This window comes from Tauraco erythrolophus, chromosome 8, assembly GCF_009769465.1.
Source record: "Tauraco erythrolophus isolate bTauEry1 chromosome 8, bTauEry1.pri, whole genome shotgun sequence".
NCBI classification, from domain to species: domain Eukaryota; kingdom Metazoa; phylum Chordata; class Aves; order Musophagiformes; family Musophagidae; genus Tauraco; species Tauraco erythrolophus.
Genome location: NC_141472.1, coordinates 6,435,058 through 6,458,668, shown reverse-complemented (window position 1 = coordinate 6,458,668; position 23,611 = coordinate 6,435,058). Strand labels below are relative to the sequence as shown.

Below are 23,611 nucleotides of genomic sequence, written 5' to 3'. Positions count from 1 at the left end.
CTCTGTCACTGGTAGAACTGGGCTACTTCAGCCTCCCCGAAACCTTGCGTGCTCCTTGGAGATGCAGCAGTCACATCTTCTGCCCTTTCCATCCCGCGCCCTCACTCGCTGGAAAGAAAGCCCAGCTCGTGGGCAGCTCCCACGGGATGTGCCTTCCCCTTCCCCGTGGGTCAGTTTAGCCCATGCCACAAAGCTGCATCGCCCCCCACGTAACCTCACCTTCCCACTTCCGCAGAGTGGCAGAGATAGAGACAGAATCCGACAATGTGTTAGAAGACCCCAGATCAGGAATCACCGTTGGACCAAAAAGGCGCATGAAGAGCACATGAGGGCCAGAGGTGGACAGATTGTAAGGGTATAGTTGTCCAAGGATTTCTTCGTCCGAGGTCCCTCCCTGGAGGCACCCAGCTCCAGTTGTTTTTCTGGCTGCACCACCCAAATAATTTTTTTTTTTTTTTTAATAATATTTGATGTCTGAGGCTCTACTATGGCAAACCCAAGGTTGAGTCCAAAGGAAGAGGAAGCGCCCTAGAGTGAGTGAGCATGTGGGGAGTTGAAAGGGGCACCCGTTGGTTACCGGAGTCACCCACTGAGAAGGGGCTCTGGTCCCAGCAGTTAAAGTCTTGGGTGGTGTGGGTGTGACTTCTTGAACTGTGCATGAATGCTCAGGCAGCAGCTTCTGCTTTAACAAGGGGATGAGTCTCCGCGTAGACTCTTCCCAAACCAGCAAGAGATGGAGCAGCTGGCCAGGGGATGCGAGACCTCTGGGAAAAGTTCGGAAAGATGAAGTTCAACACCAGGAAAGCAGTCACTGTGCTCAGTTTGCTCATCACTCAAGGAAAGGCATGCCTCCAGGATGTTCAAATGGCGGGTTTGAGGCCGTCACCAAGCAAAAAGCCTCCTCGCACAATTGCCAAGTGATCCCAAAGGAAAAACATCCAAAGCCCATCTGGACCATGGGTATGGCTTCAATTTGCACATAATGGAGCAGAATAGTTTCAAAATGAAACATCCATTCTTTTTTAAAATTTAAATTATTTCGAAGGGCTGACTCCTCTCTAAAGCATTGAAATGAGGCAAGCTGGCAGAGAAATTCAAAAAGAAACCAAGTTCTTTCAAAACAAAGCTCCACATGCACAGAGAGCATTTTGAGAGGATGCACGTCCTGAAAGCACATGGTCTCCAGCTCTCTTCCAGTGTCCACCAGCAGCATCCACAGGGAGAGCTGCAACGAGCTGGGGAGAGCTGCTGTGGGCTTACTGAATCCAACACAAAACACTTAGTTTTGTGCTTTCCAGCAAAATTATTTCTTCCAACTCTTCCACCAATCTTAGTAAGGGGGGCTTTTAATGTCCCATCAGAGATGCTCACTGCCCCTACTCTCAAACACAGAGTGGTCCATTTCTGCACAGTTGAGCTAGAAAATCCTGCAGAATCCATCTCCCAGTGGACACACTTTGATGACCTGGCTTGGGGAGAAGGCCTGGAGTGCAGAAAGAGTGTAAGAAACCCAAAGGGATGGTATCTGTCAACTGCTTTGCCACCAAGCATCACTGCACTGGGGTTGCATGGTCCCAGCTGCAGGGCATGGGTTGTAACTGGTGCTTCTAAGCATCCATGGTGTAGAGCAGCTGGTGTTCACATCCAGGACACTCCTCACCATCCACAGCTAGAGGCCAAGGAGATGCTGAGGTCAGTCTGTGAGAAAAACAAATGGCTCTCCCACCAAAATAATCCAAGAATGTGTGACATGAACTCCCCTTACTTTCATCATCACTTCAACACCTGTGGCCCAGTCTTGTTCTTGCAGAGGGCTTCTCTGTCTCAAGAGACAGCCACCCTGCTGGGAATGGCCAGTGGTGGAGTGAGCATCCAGCAGATAAGCAGGGCTGAGGCTGCTCTCAAAAGCCGCAGCCCTCCCTCAGGAGTCTACATGATCCAGAGACCTCCCGTACCCACTTTCAGGTGGTGACCTTCATGTTCAAACATGTCATGACGGGGGTGTCCTCATCAACCAATTAGTAGGGAGCACAGTGTTCCTGTGGCTCTCCCCCTCCAAATAGGTCTGTGGACTCATCCTCACTCAAATTGCCAAGAACCACAGTGGATGGGAGCAATCCCAAGAGATGCCTGAGCACATCCAGATAAGAGGACACCAGGCTTACGTAACCACCAGGGGTACAGAGACTATTCCCAGTCACTTTTTGACCTGGAAAGGGGAAAAAAAACCAAACAAACCATAACCTTTTAATCAAAGTGCAGAAAAAAAACCCCACTCCATCTGCAACACAGGTAACCTCACGGGAGGGAGGGATCATTTGCTTGAGAGAAGTTATTAGCCTCTGGGGGATTTCACCAGCACATAAATCCATGCTTACCAGAAACAACTGGCAGGATGATCACTCCATGACAGACGTTGCTGGCTCCATCTCCCAATGACACAGGGTGGTGGCTTGGAGCCTCTTTCCCCTCTCGCTGGCTTCCTGACACAGCTAGGTGAAGGCGATGCAAAGAACATCTCCAGGACATGCTGCAACTCTGGAGCAGAGCTTGTGGCAAGGTCAAGCTGGAGCCGGAGCTATGAGGAGTGGGAAGGATGGACAGCCAGGGTTCTCCATCCCAGTATATCAGGCTATGGGATGGGGAGATGTCACCCCCAGAATCCCACCAAGAGCACCAGGTCCCTCAGCCTGATGAAGTCAAATCTCCAAGGGGCTGATGGCTAAGAGGCACTGAAAATAACTGATGGAAGGAAGAAGAGGAGCAGCAAAAAGCAGGGGGGGTAAAACATCACTAAGTTTGCTGACAACACCAAGTTGTGTGGTGTGGTGGACACGCTGGAGGGAAGGGATGCCATCCAGAGGGACCTTGACAGGCTGGAGAGATGGGCCTGTGAGAACTTCACGAAGTTCAACAAGGCCAAGTGCAAGGTCCTGCACGTGGGTCAGGGCAATCCCAAGCACAAGTACAGGCTGGGCAGAGAATGGATTGAGAGCAGCCCTGAGGAAAAGGACTTGGGAGTGCTGGTGGATGAGAAGCTCAACATGAGCCGGCAATGCACGCTGGCAGCCCAGAAAGCCAGCCGTATCCTGGGCTGCATCCAAAGCAGCGTGGGCAGCAGGTCGATGGAGGTGGTTCTGCCTCTACTGCTCTCGCGAAACACCTCCCCCCCCCCGCAGTGCTGCATTCAGCTCTGGGTCCCAAACACAAGAAGGACATGGAGCTGTTGGAGTCCAGAGGAGGTCATGAAGATGATCCAAGGGCTGAAGCACTTCTCCTGCGAAGACAGGCTGAGAGAATTGCGGTTGTTCAGCCTGGAGAAGAGAAGGCTCTGGGGGTAACTTACAGCAGCCTTCCAGTACCTGAAGGGGCTACAAGAAAACTGGAGAGAGACTTTTTCCAAGAGTGTGTAGTGACAGGACATGGGGCAATGGCTTTAAACTGAAAGAGGGGAGATTTCTATTAGATAGAAGGAAGAAATTTTTACATTGAGGGTGGTGAGGCACTGGAACAGATTGCCCAGAGAAGCTGTGGATGCTCCATTACCCGGAAGTGTTCAAGGCCAGGTTGGATGAGGCTTTGAGCAACCTGGTGTAGTGGAGGGTTTCCCTGCCCATGGCACGGGGGTTGGAACTAGATGATCTTTGAGGTCCCTTCCAGCCCAAACCATTCCATGACTCTACAATATTAAAAGCTGGCTAATTCATCCCTTGTTTAAGACACTCATTGTAATGGACCCTTACATGTTGAGACTCACTTCCACATGAAGCAGCTGAGACCCCAAAGTTAATAGGATTAAAAGAAACGGGTCCAACATGTATACAAGCTATAATACACCCACAGTAAAATAACTAACTATAGACACCAGGACGATGCACATTTGCTGTTTGTGCCCAGCTTTTTCAGCTTCTTGCTGTGCATCTCCGAGAATTATTGGGAATTAATGCAAGATTAAAAAGACCATGACAAAAGTGATCTGCAGTTACTAGGCAAATTCTAGGCATTTGCTGAAGCAATTTGGTGATCGTTTATATTTTCACAGTGCTGGGATAGAGGCTATTGATGTGTCATGTTTAAGACAGGAGAGGGAAATCCAGCTCTGTCTTGAACCCCTAACACCAGCCAGAGCACTGGAGGAGGCTTCCTGCTGCTGGTATGATCCTCAAAGACTGGAGGGCTTTCATTCCAAAGAAAGACAGGGGAGATGTCAGCCAGGATCAGTAACATTTTCAGTATTAATGAATCAGGACGCGTCCTGTACATCCCCAAGAGCGTCCCTTTTGGTTGGCTTTCTTGCCTCTGCAAGGAGGTTTCTATGCCCTGCAATGCAGGGAAAAGACCTCAAGCATGAGAAAGAAAATCAAACAAAGCAATCTCATCTCTTCACTTTTGGCTCATCACATTCCTGAAGGAAAAGACAGCAAAGCAGCCATGGAGGCTAACACGTCCTTTGCCTCTGGCATAGTTTTATCACCAAAAGTTATTGGTAAAAAAAAAAATCTTGGGAGTCAGTTTGGCTCTCATGGACTGAGTTACACCAGTGGGAAATGACAGACTTCACCCATGGCAGGATTTTCTCTTTGAACAGACTCCAAAGATGTTGGAGAACATCTTTGTTGGGCATCAAGAAGTTGGGTGTTCCCAGATCTTCCAGCAACACCAAGCCATGCACAACAGTTTTCCTCTTGGACTCCATCCCAAACCTCGTCAAATTAGCACCAACCTTTGCCTCAGTTGTTTAAGAAAGGCATGGTACCAAGCAGAGCAGGCTCACGCCATCCAAGCAAAACAGGCAAATGCCAAACCCACAGATTATAAACCTATTAGAAAAAAAGCCACCTAGCATTTTTCCAAGGAGCACCAAAATGCCCAGTGGAGCACTGGCAGCCCCAAAGCCCACACCAACCTCTCCAATCTGCTGCTGCTGAAAACGGTCCCACATGGTCCTGCAGGATCTTGCCCAGGGAGGGATTTAAGCTTGACTCCTTTCACTGCATCAGTTACTTCAGGTCCAGACTCCTGCAGCTCTGGCCCATGGCAACAGCAAACAGTAGATGAGTGAAAAAAAGGCTAATTTAACGCTGATTGCAGTGAGATTATCCAGTGAAACCTGCCCTGCAGCAAGGCATTGCAGAGTTGCACCAGCAGCAGAGGTGGGAAGGCACCTGGTGAGGTCCCTAGGCCAACTGCCTGCTTGAGCAGGGTCAACCCAAATGGGTTTCCCAAGACCATGAGCAGTCCCTGGCACAGAGGGCAGATAGGGCTCTTGGATCTAACCTTCCTAACTGCACCAGTGCAGGGATGGCAAACATCTGAGACTGCTGGCGGGAAGCACAGACCTGGGAGGACTCATTCTGCACTCCTCCATGGGCAGGTGAATGGAGACCCACCAGGACTCCACTGCCCATGGTGGCAGGACCATGCACATCCTTGTGGGATCCATCTCTGCACTGGCACCTGCTGGTGCTCAAATGCTTGTCTGCAGATGGTGGGTCTAGGCCTTGGTGTGGAGCTAAGAGGCTGTCATCATGGCTGAAAGGTGGTAGCCAGGACCACTTGGACCTAGCATAGATGAGATCTTGCTCAGCGCAGATCAAGCAGAAGACCCCATCATGGCTGTTTGGAGAGCCCTAGGTGCCCAGGGGAACGTCTGCATCATGCACAGCCTTTCTGGGTTCATCTTAAATACGTTGCAACCATGACATGGGTGCAGCCTAAAAATACATTTACATGTATAAATGTCAGCTGCAACACTGACTGCTCTTCACAGCCTGTGACCTACCACCTCTGGTGCACCAGCACAAAGAACAGCCCCTGAAGCTGGTCCCACATTGGCAGCTCCCACCTGCAGCCTTACACTTCTCTCCACCAAGCCAAAATGCCCAATAACCTTGCAGGCATATCTCCAGGTCTCCAGCTGTGCTCCCAAGTTGCAGAGCAAAGCCATCACAGGAGACAGGCTTGCCACACATCGGTTTGGTCACAGCCCCTATAGGACACTATCCTGCCCTCCCTTATGCTTGGGCAGCAGCCCAGACTGGGTGTTCAGTGGAGGTCTGTCAGGAGATGAAGCAGAACAAGGACACCTGTGTGGATCACACATTCTGAAGAAACACACACGGGAAACGGCACCTCCTGCCCCAGACTGACACTGGGCTGGGTGCAGGCCAGTGGGTTACAGGCAGGTACCATGCTATTTGCCATTTGTTATGAGCTGCTAGCCATCTCAAGCTTTGCCAGCCTCCAAAGCATAGTCCCATACCAGGAGAGGGTTTTCCACTGCTTCTTCCTATTGCAGACCTCACCACCTGGGTGACCTTAATCTGAGAAGAGGGCATGGCAGCACATACCCTAAGCACACCCTCTCCAACCTGTAGAGCATTTTAAGCCCCATTTTCTTGCTGCTCTCACCCTTGGTGGTGGAGCCACATCTGCAGCCCCCAGCATCTGCTTTTTTTGCTTCATGAACCCTAGGAAGCAAAGCCCAGCACAGTGTCCAGCTAGCTGGAGGTTTTCCGAGCCACTCAGCAGTAAACAAATCCATCCAAGCTTTCATGAGGTCTCACTCTTTGCAGCAAACGGAGCTCCTGCCACATCATACAGAGCCCAGAGCATCACTGCAGCCAGCAGCACTGCAAACATCGAGACAAGCTTTTCTCCTTGGGCACTGGCTCTCAAAGAGACAGGAATCAGCCAAGTCACTCCAGATCTATCTGGGAGACCATCAGACATAAGTCCAACTAGCAACCACTGCAAATTGGTTTGCAGCACAGGTCTGGCATTTGAGGTTCAGCCATTTTTTATACAAGTGACAAAACCTTTGAATGACTTTAAGGCAGGTTTCGACAGCACCAGAGTTGTCATTGCTACCCACCAGCACTCAAAGGTGGAGGGTGTCCCTGCCCAAGGCAGGGGGGGTTGAAACTAGATGATCTTTGAGGTCCCTTCCAACCCAAACCATTTTATGATTCTATGAATCTGATGAGCAAAGCTTGGAAGAGACCAAGCCCTGAACCTCTCTCTACATTGCCAAGTTCTACCCATATAACCTTGGGCAAGACTGAGACATTTCTGATGCTCAAAGCAGGCTGTGACTCTGGGGGCGTGGAGGTGCTTCATCTAGTTCAGGAGAGAAGAGTGAACACAGGACTGCTCAACCACTGCTGGTCCCCGTCTGAGGTAGAGCCAACTGAACGGGGCAAGCTGTTTAGGTGTGCGTTAGCCACAAGCTGCTGACATGTGCTTGCTGCAAAGGAAACGGAGAGGGAAATTGGTCTGGGTCTATTCCTCCTCCTGACTACAGTGAATAGTCCGACCCAGGGCACACAGCTACCACCATCCTGCTGGCACTCAACACACATCACCTGAGGGCCACCACGGCTGGAGATGGACACCATGGCTGGAGATGGACACCTGCCATACACCAAGCCTGAGCCAGCGCTGCCTTCAGCTTCACCAGCAGTGGTTTGTGCAACCACCACACTACTCCTAGGAGAGCAGGAAGACAAATCCTGCCAGCTTTTGTATTGTAGAACAGCTTGGCTAAAATATGCTGAGATTTTAGCAATCAATCCCAAAGTCCAGTCCCGCCTGACCCCTGAGGAAGGAGTGGTTCAGCAGCTGACAAGCACAGCCAATCCAGATGATTTCCCTGAACACTCAACTCTAAACTTGCATGCCAAATATTTTTTTTTTTAATTTTTTTTTCTTTATTTGCATAGGGAAGACTGTGATATCAGGCAGAAGAGAGCTGTGCCACATCTGCAGCACTTGCACCAAGGGACCAACAACTTCCAGCAGATGCGTGTATGCCCCAAATGAGCCTATGGAGGCATGGGGCTTCCAGAGCTTTCCTCTCAATGCCTGAAGCTTGTCATTTCCAGCAAACTACAAGTTTTTCTGGTTTCTCATTAAAGCAGACACAGCAGAGAACATTAAAAGCAAAGCAGATTTAAAAGATGATCCAGTGAGTCTCTATCCTACGACAGCATCTCCTGGTTTCCAAACAGCCCCGTGCTCCAGAACCAAGTTCAAATCCCAAAAGCACTTTCTTTCAACTTCCAAAAATTAAATCCTTGTGAGCTTCCAGCCGCGATCCTGCTGCCTGCTTATCCAGCTGCAGGCACCAAGCAGAAATCACAATGACCATGATCCTTTCACAGTGGGAGAGAGAAGGATGCAGAAGCTCCTGTGCATCTGCTGCTGACCCACAGCTCTCATGGCCAGCCCTCACCTTGGCCATCCCCCTCGCTGTGCCCACTGATCAAGCTCTTCCTCATGCCCTGAGGAAAGTGATGGTGAGCTAAAAGCAACATTACGGAGGAGTAACATAGGGATATCCAGGAAGGGACATGCGAGTTTCACACCAGGCATGCACAAGAAAGCCCCAAATTTAGGAGCCAACTCCCTAGAGAATTTGGCCATCGATTTCTTTCCTGCTTAGAGTCTGCTGATGGGGATGGGCAAACACCAGCAGGAAGAGGTACCCCAGCCAACATACCCGGCTCAGTGCCAGCCCAGGGCAGCTGGACAGACAGACCTCCACCATGGGCCCTAGATGGGTCTGATCCCACCCAGATGACATGAGACAAGTCCCTTTCTAAAGTATCCACCATGTAAGCAGGCACTGATAGCAGCATCCAAACCCACTGTGGGTTGCCTTCCACTCTGTTCCACCCAGGACACTGATACCTGACCTCCTAAACCCCATTAAATCGGTCTGTCCTGAAGCCACAGGCACATAGTATCCATGTATCAGAAATCTCAAAGAAGATGGAGAAGGTTATAAAACGTTTCTAAACGAGATCCTTCTCTACCACTTGCTGCTTGTTCATGGCATTGGCGTGGCAGATGATTTAGTGACCTGGGCCAGCGTCACAAGTGCCACGTGCATTTTTATGAGCCTGCTGATTACTGCAGCCCTGTCTGCTGGTGTCAGAGGGGAGGGCTCCAGGAAAACCTCAAGACCCCAGGAAGTTACCAACCTCCATACAGGTCTCTGAAGCTGTCCAAGGAAGTCTGTGTGCTGGTTTTGCTGCTTCAGGTGGCCATGCAGCAGGTCTGACTGGCTTAAGAGACCCAAATGGGATAATGCAGCAGCTCTGACCAAGGGCTGAAGTCAGACAAGCTCAGCCTGCGTGTAAACCTGGCATGGCCAAAACAAGCTTCTGGACACCAGCACAAAGTCTGGCCAGCTTAAATGCCAGTGAAATTTCCCTGATAAATGAAGCAGGTGCCACACACTCTTCAGGATGGTGTAGTCCTCTCTGTCTAGAGAGGGAGGTATGTGGATCCTTCCACCATCCCCAAGAGAAACCAGCCAAAGACCTGTCACTTCTACAGAGTCTTCCTGCAAGAGTTTCCAAACCAGCAAAAGCTGTATCAGGGACAGCAGGAGGAAATACCAGCCGATGCAGACATGCCAGGGAAGACCAGAGTATTGTTCAGAAGAAGCATCATCCATCTCAGCTCTTACCAGTCTCTCCCCAAACATTTGAAATTAAAATAAAAAAAAAAAGAAAAAAGCCAAGAAACCCATACCAGCAACACAACCCCAGTTTAGTTCGTATCTACTCCCAGAAGCACCATACATATCAGGCTGTATGGGAGACCTAAAGCAGGAAGGGAGAGCTAACAGAAGGACATCAAAGGGTGGGCAGCAGCTAATTCCTCCTGCCTTTCACAACACTCGCTCTATCTCCTGCCCCAAAGACTTTAATATCTGCTCCAAAGACACAAAGCCAAGAGGAGGCTCAGCCTCAGATGGGCTTTTTGGCCGGTGCCACATTTCTTGCAAGAACTATTGCTAGCAGTACATGGAATTTTTGACTTTTAATCTATAAGACAACTCAGGGAGGCATCGCCTCCCTGCCAGACTGGTTATAACCGCGTATTTTGGCTCTATATAGACTCCATTAACCCTCCACCTAGGAGAAAGGGCAAGTGCCTGGCCTTGATAGAAATGCTTGAAAAGGTGGAACTCCTTATCAATATGGCACCAATTAAAGCTGCTTGGAGACAAGGCGGTGGGCTTGGGTTGCTGATAGAGAGAGGTCAAGGCAGCAGAGAACAGAGATGCTTGCCAGACGATGCCGTGCTGTCCTGCTGCAGGAGAGGAGCCTGCACAAAGCAGAAAGCATACGACAGCAAAACTGAACTGGAAAGCAGGGCAGGAGGGCTTTCACCATCTCCCCCCCCAAAATGCCTGATGTGATACACCACAAGCAGGCTGCCACTACTCGCAGATGACAGGGGTCTTCATCAGGCAGGGCTCAAACCGAGGGCGACCTTGATGAATCGGTGAGATGATCTGAAGTCAAACAAGATGAACTTCAGGACAGGCGTGGGCAAAGCGAGGCGAGAATGGAAATCAAAGGCGCAGTGGCCAAATGGGAGTAATTGGCCCAGCAGAACACATCTCCAGTGAGGGGACAAGGCTGCCACCAAACATGAATCCATGCAATGATGACTGCTTTTCTACAGCAGCTCTCACGCTGGGAAGCACATGGTGAGTGCATCCAGTGGGAACCGCTCTTTCTTGGAGGCAGAGGTCCCAGCTGGAGAGCTTGGCACAAGGGTCTGCTCCTGGAGACCAGCATCCTCAGCTGGAGGAGGCCCCAGGACAGCCCCCAAGGAACAGATTACAAACCTGGCACAGGGTAAAAGCTAAAGGAGCCAAGTTTATTCAGTCTGGAGGGGAGAAAATGTGGTAAGATCCTTTAAATACAGAAAGATGCTGGTGGCTTCCTGTCCTCCACATGCTTTGCCTTCTCCAGGGTCCACACCCATTCCATCAAGCCCAAGGCACTGGAGATGAAACGTGCGTTTGTCTGTACATCCTGACCCCGTGCCACGCCATGCCATGCACACACACCACCCGTGCCTCCTCCAGCTGCCAGAGTCACCCCAGCCCTCAAGCGCTGCTCCGTGATATTTAAGCAATCATTTTCGCAAGCAGGTTATGAAAGCAATCCCTGGCAGCCTTTCAGGTGTTATTTGCACTGCAGCCTGCAGCTCGTGTCCTGCCAGCAGGCAGGGGAGCGTGGTGACTTATGGGCACAGTGACTGCCCCTCCCAGCCAGGCTCTGCACCCCTGTTTTCCCCCTTTTTCCCACATCAGCCCAGACACGTGCTGGGTGCTGGAAAGTCCAGCCCTGTCAGTAAGAAGGGTTGATTGCCACCTTTCTTTGAACACCAGTGGAGAAAGCAATGCAGGTTAACGCTCCGCCAGCACCACCTTGAATAGAAGGGACATGTCACATCCCCAATCATCCCATCTTACCATCACGGCATTAAGCTGCTCACCCAGTTACCCACACTGCATCTCGCAGACAGGCAGGGAGTGAATCCTACTTTCCAGGTTTGCCCCAAAAAGCAGACAATGGAGGAAGAGACACTTAACAAGCCTCACTCTTAGTCCAATCTTGCCTTTGAGGAGCCCAACGGCATCCAAAGCATATCCAACACTGTGCACGCAGCAGTCACCCCTCTTGTGCGAAGGCAGCCAGCACAACACAATTTCCCTCTGCAGCAAGGTGCCTCTTCATGCCCTCATTGTGTCCTTTGGGGTCCTGCTCCCAGAAAGGACCTCCTGGGTCACAGCCTTTCTGATCCAGACACAGTCAGCCAGTGCCAGCCCAGGCTCAGCAAAGCCTTCAGCAGATGGCAACACTTAAGAATAACAGGCTGGAGGTGCTCGGAGAATTGCTAACACCACAAGAGAGGTCAGGCCAGCACCCAGGGCCAAGCAGCTGACATTTCCAGGGCAAGGATGAGGGTCCACCGCACTCACAGCCACACTGGGAGGTCTGCCAGCCACCCTCAAGTTCTTTGCAGAGGTAGTTGTGATGCTCCAACACTGCCCCATGGATGGAATTTGGGGAAGCAGGAGGGAGCTGCTCTAGTTCCCACCTGAGAAACCAGCTCTGCCAGAGAAATCTCACCATTGCAGCCCCATGTGTGAGCTACAGCTTCAGGAGTAGGAGCCAAACCACTCGCAATTCCCAGGCCTGGGACAGGCTTCTCAGCAGGGTATGGCATGAGCACATCAGCATAAAAGTCCTCTGGGCTACGGCTGGGGCAGAAAGGCTGCTGGCAGGTCTATGCACCCAGGGTAGCTCAGCTGGCCTCCTCTTTGCAGTATTTTTCTTGCTCATAAAGGTAGCACCACATCAGGTGATGCGTAGCATTGCTTACAAGAGACGCCTCACTCCCCAAAGCCAAGGTCTGCAGAAAAACCTTGGAGCCCCCAGCACAAGCGTTCTCACCAGCAGTAGCTATCTCAGATACATCAACAACTGCTGAAAAGCCAGAGGGCAATCACTGCTGTGAGCGGGAGGAAGGAGCTACATGTGCATTGCAGAAACATACACCAGAACATCCCTGGTACCAAGAGCAGAAGCAAAAAGGCAGCAACTTCCAGCCACAATCACCCTCCTTGTACCAGGGTCTCTGTAGCAGCAGGGCTGCAGAGAGGCAAAGGCGAGGAGATCGGTTTTCCAGGCACATCAGCTCAACCCTCCATCCTGCAAAAATGAACTGGGGTCTCTGGATACAAGGCATCACCCTCAATCTCATAGAAATGCTCATTAGAGAAGTATAATAGACCCACCACAGCTGAGCCTGGCAGGGCCAGGGTGGCAAGCAGAGCAGTAAACCACCAACATTATGAGACTCCCCCCACCCAAGGAAGAAAGAGGAGAAAAACGAGCTAATGAGATGCCAAACTGAACAAGGGCCTTAGGAGCAGCCTTGTCTAACCTGCCATCCTCAATGAGCAAAGCAGCCCTGTGCAACACCTCCTACCCCTGCCTGCCCAGGAGACACACAGCAGCCCACAGATCCTGGGGACTTTCAGTTTAATTTAATTATAAACCACAGTTCCAGTTAGATGAGGGAAACACAGCTGTTCAGCAAGACACACACTGTTTTACCTACTGCTCCCTTAACCACAGGCTGGCAAGAGCAGGACACAGGAGAGTTTTTGGACATAAAGGAGGAGGCACATGGCTGTTAATGACAAGTACATGAAGGAGGTTTGCAGTCTCAGCTGCTGGACAGGCACCCAAGCTGCTCCTCTCCACCCACTGTGCCATTTCTCTGTCAGATATCCCCTCCAAAACCGATGGGACCAAGGTCCTCTGCTCCCTGCTCTGCTCCTGACCTCTTCTGAATCGCTCACCTGCTTGCTCTCCACCTCCACAACTCACTTTCGAAGAACAAACTCGGTGGTCTCACTGTCCCCAAGGATATTGCTTTTCTGAGACACAAAACACCCACAACTGACTGCAGAGGATTAGATTTCAGTGTGCAGCACCCAAAACTTCAAGGGATTCCTTCCAGAGAGGACATGGTTAAAATCTGTCATGGCAGCAAAAGGCCTGAGATGTCCCATGAGCATAGCACCTCACAGCAACCACTGACAACTCCTCCACACTTCTGGAGACATGGCACTTTCCTCCCCAGTTTTCCAGGGCATTGTCAGGCCAGTACCTCAGCTAAAGATCCAACACTGATGCGTTAACAAACAAGGATCTGATACCACAACTCATCATCATCCTACCTTCAGGAGACACAATTCTCCATTTCAAGGCAAACATGGGTTGGGGCGAGATGTGAGCCACACAGCAGGGATTGACCCCAGGATCTTTTGCACCTCTTGCAACATAGACACTCACCCATCAAGTAGTTCTTCACCTTCAGGTATCCGACAGCCAGCCGGAGAATAGAGAGTTTATCGAGGCTGGTGCACACATCTTCGGGGAAGGGCAGCTGGGCATTCAGATTGTCCAGCTCTTGGTTGAGTCTGTCTCTATGCCGTTTGGAGGGGTTGGGCTTCACACCCTCAGAGGGCAGGGGTTTAGGGCTAGAAGAGTCAAAGGAGAGTTTAATCAAACTGGGCCTGTCCAATGGGCTCTTTCCAAACTCAGCATTGACTTTAGTGCAGCTGATGCAACAATAAAATATCAGATGGCCAAGGTAAGGCCATGCAGCAGCAAGAGTAAGCTCCAGCAAGCCCACGAGGCAATGGCTGGGGGATACATGGTCACCCCAGCTGGCCATCTTGTGCAGCCCCAGGCATGATGGTCTCCAGCCAGAGTGTGGGGTGATCCTCAGATGGGCACCTTAATGTGCAGCCTGGCTGAGACAGCTCAGCTGGCTGGATACTACAGCCTTGCTCCCACCACTGAACCTTGACAGTGAAAGGAACACCGAGGGCAGAGACCTACAAGCCATCAGAGCATCTCTTGGAGGTCTGAGTAGACTTTTCCACCCACACTCTGTTCTGTCCGTCCTTTCTCTTCTTCTGCTTCATTCCATACTCTTCCCACACAGCAGGTCTCTCCCTGGCTGCGGTCCTGTCATGGTTTGATGTGGCGGGGGGGTGGGGGGGGAGGGTTCTGGTGGCAGGCTCTCCTGCCAGGGGCTTTGCTCCCTGTGACCTCCCTCGTTTTGGAACCGGGTTAGACCTGGTTCTGGCCACCAAATCAGACTGCCGTCCCCCTCGGGGTTGAGCCAATTGGTGCCTCTGCGAATTGCCCTATTTAAGTCAGGACAAAGGAACCGGAAAAGGTGCTTTGCCCAGGATCGAGCAGAGAAGGGAGGAGGGCACTGCCCCCGCTCCCTGGCTCCCGGCCGGGCAGCTGCCTGCGTCGGGCCGGCGCCGCCCACTGAGGATGGCGGCAGTGGCAGAGCCGGCTGGGGAACTCGGGGAGCGCACCACTCGCGGGGTGCCCACTGGGCTGAGTTCATCCAGAGAGGACTGAGATCTGAGAGGAACAGCCGCATCGACAGCAGGTCAGTGAGGATGGAGCGGGAGGAGGTGTGCCGGAGCCGAGTTTCCCCTGCAGCCAGTGGCGAGATGGCAGGCGGCCCCCCTGCAGCCAGGACGGCCTCGGTGGAGCAGAGACCCACTCGCAGCCCGTGGAGAAAAGATGCCTGAGCCTGAGGATGGTCGTGTTGGGACACACGACAAGGTAAAGAGGCATCTGGAGTCTGTGTGATGACCTATGCTGGAGCGAGTGGCTACAACTCCCTAAGCATCCGAGACTGTGGTAAAGCCCGCACTGGGGCAATCCGATGGGAAGGATTGCATCCTGCAGGTAGGACTCACACTGGAGAAGTTTGAGGATTTTTCCTCGTGAGTAGGGGATCCACTGGAGCAAGGGAAAAGGGTGTAAGGACTCCTCCTCCTTTAAGAGAGAAGCGGCAGTAACAGCACGGAATGAACTGACCTGCACTCACCCAGTCCCTGCCCCCTGTGCTGCTGGGGGGAGGAGGTAGAGCCAGGAGGAAAAGGAAAGGCGGGGGGGAAGGAAGGTGTCGGTTTTAAGATCTGGCTTTGTTTCTTTTTACCCTCTCAAGTAACCGGTTTTGTTTCCCTTTGTCCTTTTAAGTAACCGTAAATAAATTGTTTTGCTTTAAGAAAGCCACGTCTGTTTTGCCTGGGTCCATGGTTGGTGGGTGCTCCCTCTGTTCTTGTCTCAACCCTCAGTCCCTTTATTACATTTTTCTCCTCTCCACTTTACTGGAGTGAGAAACCGGCTGTGTGGAGTTTAGTTGCTGGATCGGCCTAAACCACAACAGCTCCACATGCTCACACCAGGTCCTCACCATGGCAAGCACCACCTTGGGTTCCTCAGAAGATTCAGATCACCTGTTCTGATGCCCAGAACCAAGTAACCCCTGGCAATCAGCATGATAATAGCAAGAATGGAAAGTGGGAAGGTCCAAAAAGATTTATTTGAATTTATCTCCGTTAGCTTCTTCTAAGTTTCCTCTGACTGCTCAGAGCCTGAATCATTGCTTTACTTACTAATATTACAAAAAGAACATGTGAAAGTCAATGACAGCACCTGGACAAAGAGATACCACATAGGGTGGTGTAGGGAACAGCACCTAGAAAACAGTACAGTTTTAAAACATGTTTTCTTCCAATCTTCTGATTTCTGACCCTTTCAGATAGGCCTTTCCAACTCAAAACAACATCTGATGCCAAACTTAGGCTCTGAGACCAACCCTGAGTCTGCAGAAGGAGTAGTAGTCTCTCCATGAGAGCAGCTTGTTTGTCTTAAGCTCACATGGGGACCTGTCTCCATCAGCGGCAGTTATTTCACAAGCTACAGCTGAAGTCCCAGCCACAGCAGTAAGAGGTTAGTTAATGACTTTAACGAGTTCAGGACACCATCTTGTCTCCTTTGGTTTTTTAATGCAGACTTGAATTTTCTAGTTTGAAGAAAAACCCTTCAGACCTCCACTCTGTGTTTGACTAGACTGCATGCCCTAACATGCAACCCACATTGTTTTGATGTAATTTGTCTAACCACAACCTCCCTCTCCACAGGCATCCTTGCTTCATAAAACAGTTTCGGGTAACAGGGTCTGTCAGTATTTAGCAGCAATTTAAGCTCTCGCCTCTACTACAGCTCTTGAATCTCATCTGGCAGGACTGCTCACATGTGTGACAAGAGAGGAAATGAATAGTAAATGAAATGCAGTGAGTCACTTGTTGAAATTTCATTGCAGAGAGCTAGCAAGAAGTCTTCTAAGCTCAGATGGGAAATTGCAGCATTTCTCCAGAAAAGCGCAATAATGCTGTTTTGTAACACAACCATCAGGAGGGATATACCCTGCTTCTCAGAGAGGCTGGGTACAACTCATAACCAAACTTGTCCACACGAGGTGGGCAAAATACACTGGCATCAGTGCTTTTATGTACCCCATTAGCCAGTGGCTTAAACACTTTTGAAAGCCAACCATATCCTGGGCTGCATCCAAAGCAGCGTGGGCAGCAGGTCAAGGGAGGGGATTCTGCCCCTCTGCTCTTGTGAGACCCCACCTGCAGTGCTGCATTCAGCTCTGGGGTCCCCAACACAAGAAGGACATGGAGCTGCTGGAACGAGTCCAGAGGAGGTCATGAAGATGATCCAAGGGCTGAAGCACCTCTGCTATGAGGACAGGCTGAGAGGGTTGGGGCTGTTCAGCCTGGAGAAGAGAAGGCTCCAGGGTGATCTTATTGCAGCCTTCCAGTACTTAAAGGGGCTACAGGAAAGCTGGAGAGGGACTTTTTCCAAGGGTGTGTAGTGATAGGACAAGGGGCAATGGCTTTAAACTGAAAGAGGGGAGATTTCCATTAGATCTAAGGAAGAAATTCTTTACATTGAGGGTGGTGAGGCACTGGAACAAGTTGCCCAGAGAAGTCGTGGCTGCCCCATCCCTGGAAGTGTTCAAGGCCAGGTTGGATGAGGCTTTGAGCAACCTGGTGTAGTGGAGGGTGTCCTGCCCATGGCAGGGGCGTTGGAACTAGATGATCTTCGAGGTCCCTTCCAACCTAAACCATTCTATGATTCTATGAAATCACAGTCATTCATCAGGAAGGAAAAAGATGAAATAGTTTTTAATCAGAGAGAGTCAAGGCAAAAAAAAAAAAAAAAAAAGGAGAAAAAAAAAGATGTGGAGAAAATTTTTCTGAATTTCTTCAGATATCCTTTAAAGAAAAGTCCTCTGCACCCTCGCTATTCAAACTTAGCACAGAAAGAAGAGAAAAGGGAACAGATGAGCAAGAAATGCTGCCCTTTATGGGATGGGGCAAAACGCAGAGGTATAACAGAGTCTCTTGGATAGTTTGGCCAAGCACTGAAAATGCTCTGGCTGAGACACTTGGGGTGCCGCACCAAGTGGCAAAGCGCCAGAAGGCTAAAGGAAGACACCCCAACATCCAAAGTCCTGCATGCCCCACCTGTAGCCCATGCAGAGTGCTTCACAGCCACACTTGAAGGGAGGGATGGCAGAGAGAAAACTGGCTCCTGTGATGCCAGGCAGCTCTTTTGGCAGCCCATTTCCATGGGCAAACCTTGCACCCAGGAACTCCCAGGGTCAAAGGCTTCACAGCTCTCCATCATTACAGATGCCACAGCAAAACAGCTTCCAGGTGCTCATCACTGACAAATTGCTCTCTGCCAGGCAGTTACGAAGCTCCCTTGAGCTCTGTGCAAGCCAGCAGGCAGGGCCAGTGAAACAACCAGCCCCTGTCACACAAACTTACCAAGGGAAAGGCATTGGCTTGAGCACAACCACCTTGTTAGCCACCAGAGAATCTGCACGGGTGAGCACTGCAGGAAATGATGTTCACAGAAAAAAAAAAAAGAGAAGCTCGGTCTAGATGTTTAAAACCTGTTTAAATTCCCTGCCTTTAGGACTGCCTTCATCCACAACACTGGGCCAAGCTCCAGGTCTCTGCCAGCTCTGGGTACTGTGCAAGGCTGTCCCAGGGAGCATGGCTACCCTGGCACAATCCTGGAGCTCAACAAACTCAGCACCTACACAACGAGGAAAAAAACCGGCATTTTAAAGAGGCCTGAGCCCCCAGTCTGTTTGCAAGAGCCCTAGTGCGGCACAGTCTTATGAAATGGATACGGTGTAAGTCTCAACAACGGCCCTGCCACGGAGTTCACAGCGAAGCTGCTGAGAAAAACCACCGAGCCCCGTGTAGACATGCCAGAGCAGAGCTGCAGGGAAAGCTCTGCTCCCAGAGGGGCAAAGGCTGTGCCACTGCTGCAGCGTTGCCCTTTGAACAGGGAACCCAGGAAGAACTTTAACACTTTTGCAAGCTGGCAAGTACAAATGGGATATTAATTAGTAAAAACAGCCAAGGCTGCCTGAGCTGACATATTGTCTCCTTTTTTTTTTTTTTTTCCTGATAAGTAAAAAGCCCTGAGGAAACTGCAGAGGGACCAGAGAACTGCCAAACTCCAACCTTCCCCTCCACCCTGCAGGTCACACATCCTGCTGCCCACAGCCTTGCTCTGCCTGGCCTCTCCCAACAGGACCCTGCTGCAAAATCTGCCCAGTCACAGAAGAAAACAATTTCTTCCAATTCCTGAGGTTGGCCCTGCAGTAACAGGAAACGAGGTCCCTTCTGCTCCAAAGACCCCACACCTCACCACACAAACCCAGCCCAAACCCTCAGTCTGACCACACCAGGCCCATGATGGGGCTGGAATCGCAGCTTCGAGGTGAGCAGGAGAAAGGTTTGAGGCAGAGCAACTACACTTCATGTTTTCACACTTCTTTAAGTCTCCCTAACGAACATGCAAGAGAGGCTCTGGCTCACCTTCTCACCACACATTTATAACATTGATGCTCCTTTCTTCATCCCAGGCTTGGACTCAGCTCATCTGTTTTCCCCAACCAGCTCCCAGAAATATATATGCGCACACCTGTACTTCCTATATAAACCAGTAATCTGAGGTCAACAGGCTGATGTGACCAGAGCAGGGATGAGGGGATGGAGGCATGGGGGTCCCAAAGCCAGGAAACTCCAGCAACGCATCAGATAGGGCATTGCACAACAACTATGGAGCAGCATGCTGAGCAATTATTGAGGAACAGGGATCTTTGGGTAACGAGTAATTGCCGTGCATTTGATTTCCACAGGCACTGAAACGCAACTGAAACGAGCGGACAGCTGAGCAGCTCAAACTCCCCAACAAGCTTCCTCACAGCAACACTGGGGATGCAGGACAATTATAGGCAGGATTTTTATTTTCCTCCAGCATGCCAGAGCCCACAAAGCATTAGCTCTAATTAACCCTGATTAAAGCAGAGAGTAGCCCAAGCACGCTGTCTCACTCTCACTTTCACTTCTTCAATGCTCACATCGGAGCAGCTTAACGCAGCTCCCTACAACCAGCGTGGCTCTCCCAGACCTGTTTTCTGCCACCCTTGCCCTGTCCCTCCACCGTCCCAGCAGCTGCCAAGCTGCCGACCCCGGGTCATACCGAGGGAAACACTCTCCCCGGAGCACGCCCAACACCGCCCCCGCTGCACCCACCTCTTCGGCACCGGCTTCTTCCTCTTCCTTCCGGCGTACATCCCACCGGCAGCGCCGAGCACCGGGCAGCATCGCCGTCGGCAGCGGGCGGCCACGGCCGGAGGCGGGGTTTAAGGAGGACAGCAGCAGGGCGGCCCTGGCCCCTTCCCCGCCCTGGACCCCGCACCGCCCCCCCGGGGACCTCGGACCAGCCTCCGGTGATACAGCGGCCGGTGCATCTGAGGTCCCCAGTCCCAGGGTCAGTGTGTCTGGGAGCCGCTGTGCACAGGGGACGGCTGCCCAGAGGGTCACTGTCACAGGGAGCCACCAAATCCTGGGAAGTCTATGGGCCTACCATGTCTATGGGCCACCCTCGCCAGGGAGCTACTGTGCCCATGGGCCACCAGAGGGTCACCGTGCCCAGGGAGCCACTGTGCCCTGAAAGCTACCGTGGTCACAGCTCACTGTGTATGGGCCACTCTGCTCGTTAGCCAGCTTGCGCAGTGGGGTACCGAGTCCTGGGATCCACTGTGTCTATGGGCCACCTCTTTTCTCTGCAAAAGATGACCACTTGCAGGCCAGTTTCCATGCTCCTCTCCTGCTGCAATGCCTGCAGGATAACATTCACCCGCAGGCTCGTGTTGCTGATCTCCACGCATCATGCTCAGTGGCCGCATTGTCTCTCCTGCAGCACACCCGCCAGCCCCATCTCCTCCCGGAGCAGACAGGCCGGTGTAGCCCAGGAGATGTAGCCCTGCCTGACAGCCGCAGCCAGAGACAATGTGGAACTGGAGGCACCTGAATTACTGCTCTGTTTCAACATCAAGATGTTTTGTCATGCAGTCACCAGTGAAAGAAGAAAAACTGAGCTGAAAGATGCAATAAAATCCTTCATTGTCCCGCTTCATGGAATAAATCTCCCCTTTTTCCTAACTCTGCAGGTACCCCTGCGTGCCATGACACCAGGGCTTTGCAAGAGAAGCATCCTCACCTCCCGGAGCCTGATCTCCCTGCTGGTCCCCATCCAGTAACAGCCAGCCTGTTGCCTCTCGCTTTGCATTTGCTTGTGTTAATGGTGCTCAAAGCTTTTGCTCTTCCACTCAAGAGCCACCTTCATCTGCTTTTGTGAAAACAGAGGTGTCAGAGGCAGGCAACCATGAACACAAAGGACAGACTGTTAAAACAGATGTAGAGACATCATATCTAACCATGGTTTGTTTTTTACTATAAATCATTTGCCTTAAAAATCAAGCCTGTTTATGTCTCAGTGGGAGAGAACCATGAGAAACAACCATATGCTTTCATGGCTGCATCGGTGGTATAGGCAGCTCCGTGTCACAGCACAGAGCTGTGGTACAATGGGACATGTGTCTGTCCTGTATTCAGCACAAGCAGAAGCCCCAGGAAGACTAAGGACGGGGCAAGCAACTTTGATACTTCCCCTGAGGACTCCCCTGTCTTTCAACCACTTTCAGCCCAGGAGGTTTCCTCAGCCAGACATGCTTCCAACCTAGTAATGCTTCTCCAGTCTTCCCTTGAATCCCTGTAAATGTTTAGCACCATTTAGCAAAGAGTTGCATGGCCCAACCATCACTGCACAAAGCCCCCCACCCCCCCCCCCCCGCCTCTGATTTTAAAGCCTGGCTTCCACCACTCACACGGTCATTTGGATCTTTGATTGTCCTTGTTTGCCCTTCGCTTCCATTGTGTCCTTTCTGGGACAGAAAGGATGATGAGAAAGCTGTGGGCTCCTGTGGGCTCATACCAATGCCAAATGATGTCCTTTATTTTCTTCTCTCCACCTTTCCTCATCACTTTCCTTTTTTGATCCCTGCTGAGTTGACATTTTCAGGGACAAGACGCTGCTCCTGAGCCGTAGGGCTCAGCTCAGATCCCTGTGTTTTGCGTGTCTGCGTGGGGCTGCATATTCCCACCTGCACTACTTTTACAGTTACCCACACCAAACACAACCTGCTGGTTTATGGCTCCGTCCTGTAAGACACCCTTGACCCCTTCCTGCCACCCTCCCCTGGATGAGTAACTCATACCATCACCATACGCAGCCGCCTCACCTCTCGCACCCCATTTAGGATGTTGGTGTCAAACAGCAGTTTCCGGCACCAATTGGGCAGAGCTTCACCTCCCGGCACTATGGAAGCAGCTCTCTTATTCCCACATGGGTACAGAGGAGCACGAAGTGATGGTACTCAAGAGTCAACCTGTCCCCTTCCCTAGTCAGCCCTTCAGCACCCTGACAGCCCTAGAGCCTCCACTGCAGAGCTTTTCCCGCTCTCTCCCTGGAAAGACTTGCCCGACGTGCCAGCATGTTGCAGACTGACCTATTAAGAATAGAAAGCCAGACCCAGACACATTGTATGTTTTTGCCTTTTTTTTTTTTTTAAGCTGCTTGCAAATTCCAGGGATAAAGTCTTGAAATGAAATGGGATTGCTTCTTGCCACGGGGCAAAGCAGAAGCAGCTAATGGTAGGAAAAATATCCCAGGTCAGCAGAGCTGATGTCAGTTTGATGGAAGGTCTGTTAATACATTTCTTTATGACCTTCCTAGACCGTACAAGAGGCCCAGTAACTTGGCCAATGCTTTTTCTTAAGGCAGGCAAAGATCCAGCTCAGCCCTGGAAATGGCACTGCAGTGTCTGCATCAGGTGGAGAAGGGAAGCTGCAGCAGGAAGGTGTCCCAGCCGCCAGTGCCGCTGGTTGTTGGGCTCTTGGGTGTCCCAGTGGCAGGCAGGGCTGTGGGAAGGCCGTTTCCAGAGCCTGTGGGACACCCCCAAATTTGGGAAGCGCACACGTTGTGTCCTGTTCAGCCAAAGCTCTCTAGCCCCTCTTTGCCCCCAGTGCTCTCCTCCTGGACTTCTCCTCCCCAGCTCCTACAAACCCCACTGCCTTTGCGAGGCAGCTCTACATTGCTGTCCTACACCCACTGCTAGCTTTCCCCTGGGAAAAAACACCTGATTTACCTCTTTCTGCCCACTGGGGGTGGACTTTGTGTTGGTGAAGGAGCAGGACCTAGAGCAGCTTTAAGCAACAGGCTTCGTAAGGCACCTCCTGCAAGGAGAGTCAGGCCTGGGGCACTGTACATGTTTCAAGACTCTTTAAAAACCAGGAAGCCTCTGAGGTGTCTCTAGCACCACTGAATGCAGCATGGAGGAGGACGTGAATGTCCTACCTGAGCTTCAGGCCCCAAAATCTGGTGCCTGGAGCTGCAATGAACAAGAAGTAAAACCATACAGCTACATCCGTTTTCTCCCTGCTCACCTGCCTTGGATTGCTCATCACCCTCTGTACACAGACTCATGGAGGTCTTGGTGGGAAGGGACATCTGCAGATCTCCAGTCCAACCTCCCAGCTGGAGCAGGAAAGGCAAGAGGCATCAAAGTGGGTCAGCAGGGAGGTTATCTGAAGCACACAATGCTGTGGGTGAACAACGCAAGATGTCACCAGGGCTGTCCCTGCCTGTTCTTGTGGGCTCACCTGCAGGCAGGCAAGCTTTGAGATGCTGGTCAAGCACTCAAAGCAGGGCACAGCAGGAACTTGGACAACTGTGTGCACAGGTATTGAAAGAGACAGCAGCCCAGGCAGAAGAAAATAATCTCCCTGCTGCAAAACTGGCCCAGTTGGATAAGTCAGTTCACCTGGAGACCGTCTGCTCTGCAGCCAGGGAAGGTTGTTGTGGACATCCCTGGATTCAGATTTCACCAACTGTGGGTGTGTGTGCAGCTCTATCAAAGCAAAAGGCAGAAATGAGCATCTGTGGGTTTATACTGGTTTGCCCGTATCCAT

At 51.3% G+C, this 23,611-nt stretch overlaps 1 protein-coding gene across 1 annotated transcript in view; it reads right to left on the bottom strand.

Moving 5' to 3' along the window:
• Nucleotides 1-19,872, bottom strand: part of LOC104370839 (uncharacterized) — a 32,474-nt gene extending 12,602 nt beyond the window's left edge. The window contains 2 exon segments of the mRNA XM_086616118.1: nucleotides 13,677-13,864; nucleotides 19,832-19,872. Of these exon segments, the coding sequence (XP_086472244.1) occupies nucleotides 13,677-13,864; nucleotides 19,832-19,872 (229 nt within the window).
• Between the last annotated feature and the right edge of the window lie 3,739 nt (nucleotides 19,873-23,611).